General features: G+C 42.7%; 1 protein-coding gene across 2 annotated transcripts in view; it reads left to right on the forward strand.

Moving 5' to 3' along the window:
• The window catches only part of LOC109524286 (serine/threonine-protein phosphatase 2B catalytic subunit alpha isoform-like), a 32,914-nt gene extending 23,943 nt beyond the window's left edge, over window positions 1–8,971 (forward strand). Inside the window, exons 8-14 of one of the 2 annotated variants that reach the window (XM_019884045.1) lie at window positions 1,423–1,517; window positions 1,625–1,750; window positions 2,788–2,865; window positions 2,991–3,075; window positions 4,080–4,177; window positions 4,867–4,914; window positions 8,206–8,971. In XM_019884045.1, the coding sequence (XP_019739604.1) occupies window positions 1,423–1,517; window positions 1,625–1,750; window positions 2,788–2,865; window positions 2,991–3,075; window positions 4,080–4,177; window positions 4,867–4,914; window positions 8,206–8,384 (709 nt within the window). In that variant the 3' untranslated portion in view covers window positions 8,385–8,971. The remainder of the gene's footprint in view (window positions 1–1,422; window positions 1,518–1,624; window positions 1,751–2,787; window positions 2,866–2,990; window positions 3,076–4,079; window positions 4,178–4,866; window positions 4,915–8,205) is intronic. The other variant, XM_019884046.1, reaches the window with a different exon arrangement.
• The last annotated feature ends 502 nt before the right edge of the window (window positions 8,972–9,473 follow it).

Here is a 9,473-nt window from a genome sequence, read left to right on the forward strand (position 1 = left end):
TGGTACCATTTTGAATGATCATAGAACAGCAATTGAGAGTCACCCGAGTTTCGCATCTGCCATTAGCTGGCTGGATAAACAGATTTGACCGATGTGTAGCTTGTCATTGTAGAATATTTACCAACACTGTTTGAATTTGTTAGTCAACAAAGCGAGGAGAGTGCTGACATATGTCACATTGTTGCAAATTCGCACTCTTGCTTGACTGAAAAGAACTAAAACATCAAGTTTTGACATCTTGGGTTTAGTTCCTCTTTGAACTTATTGAAACACGCTGTGCCACTGACAGGAAATGGGAAACTGTGGAGATGCAATGAATTACAAGGTGAGGAGACAAAAGCGAGTCGTGTCTCTTTACTCTCGAACAAAACTGTCGGTTTTCACAGCAAGCAGCCAGCCACTCCCTTGTTAACCTTTAAACATATTTAATTCACGTCTCTGCCTTACAGACACCAGTATAGGTTTTAGATAGGATATGTAAACGCATCCATTTTCATCTAAACGTAATCATTTAATCTGAAGAAAGTCTGTGGCTGGCTAACAAAAATTAGGCTCAACGTTTTGTTAATTATAAACTTTGAAACAACTGCTACCTCTGAAACATGGAAAGCGACACATACGAAGAGCGCATACAAAAGTAATCACAGGTGCCGTACACCAGTATATTTTCTCTCCCATGTGGGAAAACCAACAGTTATTACCGGAGCTTGACAGTCTTCTCCGCCTCTGCTTCTAAATTATCCTGCATGCTGCTTGGCATGTTGTGGCACAGCGTGATAGTACACTAAAAATGCGCCCCTGTAAATTTGGACTCTCGAAAATAGTAAAAAAATGATTTAACTAACACAGGAGTATTTGATTGTCCAAAAAGTTTGTAAGATGAATGTTCATCGGCAGTAGTAAAATTAAAAATAGAACAGCAGAACACTACATTAAAATAATGACTGTCAAAAGGGTCCTCAAAACAGGAAAGCAAGTGATGTTTTTGCACCAACCCTAACCCTCACCATTTTGTTCCGTACATTCAATCTCAGCCTGCCTTATTCACAAGTGATGATTTATTTACAGCAGACTGACCAGCTATCCTGATGTAGAATGGGAAAATACATATTCATGTGGGGTTGTCATTGTCTCTGACCCATAATCCCCGCCCACCACCACCCCGTCCCAGCATCTGTTAGCCGAGAAAAAAAAAATCCTCTCGATGTAATGCAGCAATTAAGACAGCACTATTCCACTTGTTGTTGCCGCTGTACTCTTTGTTCAGTTTGGTGAACCCATTATCGGCCATCAACTGTGTACTAAGCTTTTTGTGGTCCATGAGTCTTCATATTTGTGCAATATGTGGTTCATACACTTTGATCAGCAAACTTCACAATCTTCAGCCGACAAACATTTAACTCTACGAAAATATCCCCATAGGTACCGTATGTACAGAAAGAGTCAGACAACGGGGTTTCCTTCACTCATCACCATCTTCTCTGCTCCAAACTACCTGGATGTCTATAATAACAAAGGTAACTCTCACATGAATACAAATACACACTCAGCTACATATTTGATCGGGTTAATTCCATCAAAAAGTTGAGCTAAAGTGTGTGCGTGCGTGCATTTGTGTTTCCAGCGGCGGTACTCAAATATGAGAACAACGTAATGAACATCCGTCAGTTCAACTGCTCACCTCACCCGTACTGGCTGCCTAACTTCATGGACGTCTTTACCTGGTCTCTGCCTTTTGTGGGGGAAAAGGGTATCACACGCATGCACACGTGCAGTATAATGTTGTATTTTTATCCAGCACCCTTTGCAATGACGTCATTTACTGTTCATGACTTAGTCTACCAGGGTAGTCAATGCTGTTACTTGTAACATTAGCCACGTTCAAACAGCACTCCACGCAAAAAGACACCGCTGTTATTTTTGACATATTGAAGCGCGGTTTGTCAACCAGGAAGTAGGCTGCCGCCAATGTCCCCTCTAATATTCCGTGCGTCTGAGCATCTACACAAACTCCCTGAGCATTCCTTGGATTGCGTTGTGCCACATCAGACATGCACGTGGTGGCCAAATCAGGATCACACCTGTCCATAACCTGATCTCATAACAAGTTACACGACGCAGCTATTGACGAAAAATAAATAAATCAAGAAATAAATAAATCGATCCACCTACCTGTATATTAAAATAGAGGAAGGAGATTTGTACAACGCGCAAAATGAGCCCAGGTTTGGAAGAATCGGTTCAAGATTCAGGATTTTATGCCACTTTTCAAATCATGACCTGTACAGAAATTAATGTAAGTAAATGGGAGTATTTTAAAATAAATAATGACTCCAATATTTGCGATTAAAACGATGAAACAAAACCAAAAAAAAAACCCAAAACAATAAATGGTAATAAAAATTATGCAACAAAGCAGTAGAATCAGCAGTTAAATTAAAGGCCAGGCAATAAAAGTTCTGAGTTCTCAAGGCAGTGAGGTCCACAGACACAAAGCTCATACCGCAAAGGTTTTATCCATATTACGTAGATGTTTTTTAGTCGTGTTCAGCGCGAACATGATTCATGAGTGACTCGGCTCCTTTCGCTTTTAACCATCAATTATTATGGAATAAAGTCCTAATATGTGACATATAAGGGTAGAACCCGCTGAAGTTCTACACATGCCAGAAAATAAATTCATCCCAAAAGTTCAGAATTTTTTTTCAGGCCAATATTAAAAATGTGACAAAAACATGTCATGCGGTCATTTTGTTGTGAGCCTAGTATAAATATTTCTATCTATAGTGACGGAGATGCTGGTCAACGTCTTGAGTATCTGCTCTGATGACGAACTCATGAATGATGGCGATGAGATCTTCGATGGTAAGAACACTCCACACTGCCACTAAGGTTTCAGCTGAACATTCCTGAATGTTAACAATTCGGAATCCATCGTATAAGAGTTTTCTTTGTGACAATTAATAACATGCTGTTTGTCTCTTTTACAGCAAGTGCAGCTGCAGCCAGGAAGGAGGTGATTAAGAACAAAATCCGTGCCATCGGGAAGATGGCCAAAATGTTTTCTGTTCTACGGTGAGTTGACTTGAGAACACCGTCTAGAATGTACTGTGTTAGTCTGACGCCCTGGGCGTTCATTCATTTTTGGGGGGGGGGGGGGCGCAATGCTGTCATGACCATCTCTAATTATTTTTTGTAGTGGCAATCAGAAGACACCCAAAAACTGAAGAAAACTGTAAAAGGATCAAGTATTTAGTGTTACAATCCCATTTTGTTAAACTTTTGTTAAGTGCAGGGGTTTCAAACTCATTTTAGTCGCGGGCCAGTTTTGGTGTCCCCTTTAAGGGCCGTTGTGACTTTGTCACTGAAAGAGGCATGCCCGTAGCCTCATGCATGCGGAAGGACACATTGGATTCCATGCAGGAGATTGACGTGCGCAACGTGCATTTACACGTCAAGGAAGCGCAAGATCTCCAATTGTGGAAGATGTAATCGGCCGCGCGTGTATTGCACCCAAGACTGTGTGTGACAACCCATGTTGTGGGGCACTGCAGTCATGGGATGTTGTTAATACATTTTTGAGATTAAAATGATTCTAATTTATTTTCCTGAATTGATTTCTATATTGTCCCACGCTGTTGTCAGGCGACACACGTCCGCAAGTGCCGAATCTCTCTGTGCCTACATCAAATACACCAAACTCGTGTGACACCACCTGCGCTACATTAAGACCTACTTTTAGGTCGCCTAAAATTGAGTCTACTTTTTCTCACCAAATTGGCAGGTGAGCCTAGTCGAGGATAATAGAAAACGCCCTCAGTTTACCAAATTCAAATTCAAATTCAAAGCGCGGTCTACCAAATTCACCTAAACGCTAACCAAGACTTGCATCAGTACAAAAATCAAGATGTGTCTGTTTTTACACCGAGCACAGTCTACTTTCTGTGACCAAATTATCTTTTCCTATACTTAGCCTTCATCTTCTCTCCCGCCTTCTCTCCCGCCTTCTCTCTCTCTCTCTCTCTCTCTCTCTCTCCCCCCTCTCCCCTCTCTCTCTTCCTTCTCTCTCTCTCTCTCAGGGAGGAGAGTGAGAACGTGTTGACCCTGAAGGGGCTGACCCCCACAGGTATGCTGCCAAGCGGAGTGCTTTCAGGGGGTAAACAGACTCTGCAGAGCGGTGAGTGTTTTACACAATCGCAAACACACACTTAAACACACTTGACTGTCAAACCTAACCCGAAAGACACCAAACATTTGAAAATAGATAAATACACACACAGGTAACTACAAATACGGTAGACTTGGAAGCATGTGCGTTGGACCACACTGAGGTCTTTTCTTGCCTTCTTTCCTCTTCTCCTCTTAAACTTCCGTTTATCTCCTGTCATCCCTCTGCCTTGTGGACTCATTCCCTCTCTCCACTTCACTTCACTGGTGCTGAGGATACTAACAGCCTGCTGGTTGTACGTGTGAGACAGAGGGGCACGGATATCAGGGGAGAGGAGAGAAAGGGATAGTGTGTGAGTGAGCCAAAAGTACCGCTAACCCCAGGAGCTCTCAAACCTGCCTCGGCCTCAGCGTTGCTCTGCGGGCCTCACATGGATTCAGCCTGAAACATGCTTTTGCGTAAGCAATGTGCAAGTTTCACGCATATTTCCAACAGAGGGCCTGTATTTTCCATAAGCCTCCATGAGCCACAAACGCTGTCATGTCCAGAGATGTGTATCTGCACAGAAGCATGTTTCAGCCTTCACTCGTTTTTTTTTTTTTTTTTTTTTTGTCTCCTCCGTCTCTTTGACTCTGCTCTCTCGGAATCTGTCGTCTTTCTTCCTGTCCCCTCTTCTGATCTGTCTGACCATCATTCAGCTACCATTGAGGCCATAGAAGCCATCGAGACAGTTAAGGATGCCGAAGGTAAAGCCACTCATATCACCGTGCGTGTGTGTGTGTGTGTGTGTGTGGGGGGGGGGGGGGGCCAGCAGCATGGATGCGCTCTTTGCCACCCATGCCCATTAAATCATAAATTGTCTTTACTCATGATGCACAACGCTTTTGTAACTGCATCCGCTCTCACAACAAAGCCGATAACCGCAGCTCGCTGAAGTCACCACATTAAAACACATTCATATTCAAACATACATACTCTTCATATTCTTTTTTTTTGGGGGTGGGGGTTAAATAACAACCAGCTTCTTCATCTTTTTCTCTCCTAGCACACACAAGTGTTCACATTCGAAAGCTACAATCATTTTGGCACAGACATACACATGCGCGCGCACACGCACTAGAGACGCAGGCTTGGTGGTGGGAGTGTACATTGATGAGGTGGATCGGGCCCCCTTGTTGTCTGCTATTCCTTTGATTCAATATGTGATAGATGCTGTCAACGATGACCATGAAATCAATCTGTTTCGTCCTGTGAGCCACCTGTGAGGAGGGAGATGAAATTGTTGTCATATATATAAAAGGATACGTTGACACCTTGTCTTTTAACTTTGTCCGCAAAAGGGCAAAGAGATTTACAGCATTGGAAAGAGCTGATTGCCACAACTTTGTTTCAAAACACTAAGCGCTGACACTGTTCACTTACCAAACAGATTGATGTCATGGTACTTGTATTTAATGTGTCAGTATTTTGTTTACAAAGGCTTGGTGGTGAAAAGCACGCTTTAATTAACTGCAATGTTCCGGTTTGTCTGTTCTTCCAAAATCACTGAGGTGTGGAAAGCAATGGTTTGCATATGAATTATTCAATGTGGAATTGACGGCCTGGAACACGATCCGGTATGGACATAGTCAAGACTGGGAAATATTTGCAATGTTGAGCTTTGGTGCTCATCCACAAGCTAGGATTTTCACAAATCAAGCAACAGTTTGAAGAAGAAATCTCAGAATTACGGTCAAAGGAAAATACAAACAATGGCCTGTGGCATTTAGCACCGAAAGCAACACCGCAATTCGACCTGGCATGGGATTACAGTATAATGGTTTCCCGTAGGCCCTGGAATGCAACAGTCACATTTCCACCAAGTAGTACACTCCAGATCTATGGTGTGATTTGGAACTGTAAAACCTGCTCTGGCCTGTGTTTGTACCACAAGATTGTGGAGAGCTCTTTATTTTGAGAAAAGCGATGTTTTTATGCGACAATTACAGAGCAGTGAAATAGTATTTGCCCCTTTCTTGATTTCTGTGTTCTTTGCATATTTATCACATGCAAAGGTTTCAGGCTCAGAAAAGCAATTTTAATATCACACAGGGACTGATCAAGGCAATACAAAATGCCGTTTCTAAATGCCAATGTAATTTATTAAGGCACAAAAAAAAAAAAAATCCAAACCTACCTGTCCGTATGTGATAAAGTAATTGCACCCTGAACCTAATCATGGGTTGTTCTGAAATCAAGCATTTGCGATAATTGGTGATGAGTTTTTCTCATTGCTGTGGAGGAATTTTGGCCTACTCTTCTTCGCAACATTGCTTCAACTTCGCCATGAAGGGTTCTCTAGCATGAACTGCCCATTTAAGGTCACACTACATCATCTCAATTGGATTTAAATCCTGACTTTGACTTTGCCACTCCTAAAACCTTAATATGGGGGTTAAGCCAATCAGAATTGGACTTGCTGATGTGTTTTGGATAATTGATCTGCTGCATGATCCAAGAGCACTTGAGTTTGAAGGCGCAAACTGATTGTCGGACGTTCTCCTTCAGGATTTTCTGTTAGATAGCATACATCATTGTCCCATAAATCACAGCAAGTTGTCCTGGTCCTGAGTTAGCAAAGCAGCCACAGACCATCACACCTTCACCGCCCTGCTTCCCTGTTGGCAGAATGTTCTTTTTGGGTTGTCTCTGTGTGATATTAAAATTGGTTTGACGAACTGAAATCTTTGTGTGTGATAAATATGCAAAGAACACAGAAATCAGGAAGGGGGCAAATACTTTTTCATGGCACTCCAGGTTTAGTACAAACAATGCCAAATGGAGGTAATGTTTGCTTGAAATATTTTTGTCCACTCCCAAAAATTGTGTTCCCTCCCAAACTGAACGGGGCAGCTTGGTGGAATGTAAACCAGGGCAAAGAGATTTCAAGTTCACAAGCTAGCATGCTCCCCCCAAAAAAAAAAAAAAATGTTAGAAGCCATGGCATTCCGGATAACTTCTGAACATATTTTATGTTGCAGGCATCAAATTCCCCTTGTATCTTGCTATAATTGACCACAAGTTGAATTCATTACCAAAGTCTTTGCTCACACAGCCTCTTTTGAATTTGGATTTGTAGATATAACCTTGTCTGTGACTTATCATAACTACAATCCATAATTTGTTCAAGTCAATAAATTATGGGTATTTCTTGTATGGTGGGGTTTTTTCTGTGATGTAAATAGACCCCTTAGACCAATGTTGGATGTCCACTGTGAAGCAGAATATTTGTAAGTGGCTGCATGTTCGTGAAAAGGTAGTAGCAGTCTGAACAGTGGTGCTTTTCAATGGGAGTATCTGTCATCATTGATGACAAATGCTGTTGATAGGTGGCGGCTGAAACTGTCACCTAGTTTGCTGTGTTTTCGTTTGTGAAAGATTTGTCAAGTTGTCTTGTGAAACTATATAAAATGGCCAAATTAAACGGCTGCTTTTCTTTCCTTTAGGAATAAGCCTCAATTGTTCCTCAATTGACGGTACAGAGTGGAGCAACAACTCTTGTACTTAAGCCTAATTAAATGAGTCCGCTGTTTTAAGGAGTTAAAATAAATGAAAACATGACTACTCCATTTGCGAGACCAAATGAACCACCATTTCTGTTAGAGCTGTGATTTGTTTCATCCGCTCGCCCTCCTAAGGGCTTTGCTGATCTAGGATCAGTAGTTAGGTCCTCCAGCTAATCCGGGCTCAGCATGGAGAACAACAGATAAACGCTGCCTGATGTGTGTAGATACTGCTAGAAGAACAAGCGCAGTATGACCAGATTCTGTTTATCCAAACCGAAAGCTTCCGGGAGATAGACGGGACTAAATAATCTGCTTGTCCTGACTGGTATTGAACGAAAGCATTAAAAAGTTCGGTCAATTAGATTAGACTTGAGCTGGACTGACATTCAGTTAAGAGGGTTTTTCTTTCAAGAGTTTGGATACAGGCATTTCTTTCAAACGTCCAGATAATAACTGCATGTGCACTGTTTGTGCGTCTGCTTGTCTTCGCAGCCATCCGAGGCTTCTCCCCGCAGCATCGGATCAGCAGTTTTGAGGAGGCCAAAGGTCTGGACCGAATCAACGAGAGAATGCCGCCGCGGCGTGATGCCATCAACAGTGTGGGCCTGTCGATGGGCCGCATGAATATGGGAGAGCCCAATGGGACGGATAGCAACAGCAATATACAGTGATTGGATGCGTACTGTCACACGGCCAGACGCAGTTACTGCGGTTTCAACCCTCGTATAGCGCCATCCTGAACGATAATCTGTACATAGCCAGACTCGATACGCAAAAGCATTACACACAAACGCATATTTCACACATACAAACATACGCACACTCATATGATTACCGGTATCTACTCCTTGTTTTTCGCTGTACGTTAAGGCTTGAGTGTGGCCGGACTTTAGGAAGTCTTCTCTATTCAGAGAACTACCACTCCCTTGTACCCGCGGCAAGAAAGAGGAAAGAAACTACAAAATGAGCAGAACGAGAGAGGCTACTATTCACTGTGCATGTCGGCGATCACCAGTGCGTGGACAGCGTCAGCGTCATGCAGCCGCGTCGATGGAATGAGTCGCGTTGACGAGGAGCGAGTGGGGTCAAGGTGCGGCCATCGGAAGCTTCAGAGAGTCTTGTTCCTGTTTGCAGCAAAACGCGAGAAGTGGAACCAAATGTATAAAAAGTGATGTTTTTATGGGACGGATGATATGCTTTAACAGTGTCCATGCATTTATATTTGACAAATGTGCCGTTCGTCACCAAGATAGAGGTGGGGAGAAAAAAAACAACAGAAAAAAAGACGAGCGGTGGCCTATCCAACAAAGATGCGCAAAGATAATCGCAGCCGCAGCCTGATCTGAGCCCTCGTCTGTTATTGTGGGGAGAACATTCCCATTTGCTTTTGTAGCACAAGACCTCCACCCAATTAAGAGTGGAGGGCCACTCACCCCCTCTGGTCTCAGGCTAACTAGCTCTCGGGGAAAAAAAAAAAAAAAATGTCGGAAACTAGGCTGTGATGAAGTATCTCTCCTGAGCTTTGGTATGTAAATAGCATACTTGGAACGTTTATATTACACACCTGATGCAAGATGCAGTTGAGCAGTAATGGAATGCTTCATGTTTGTGAGAGGACGGTGGTTGAAATGTGAAGTCATTCGAAATTAATTCCCTTTCCGCAACCCTCTTGCTACCAAATGGCACTGATGGCCAACAATCTCTGGCCTGAATAGCAGGAAATTCTATTTTATGGAAGAAACAGATTCTTCAAGAAAAGA

Source organism: Hippocampus comes, unplaced genomic scaffold, assembly GCF_001891065.2.
Source record: "Hippocampus comes isolate QL1 unplaced genomic scaffold, H_comes_QL1_v1.1 scaffold156, whole genome shotgun sequence".
NCBI classification, from domain to species: Eukaryota; Metazoa; Chordata; class Actinopteri; order Syngnathiformes; family Syngnathidae; genus Hippocampus; species Hippocampus comes.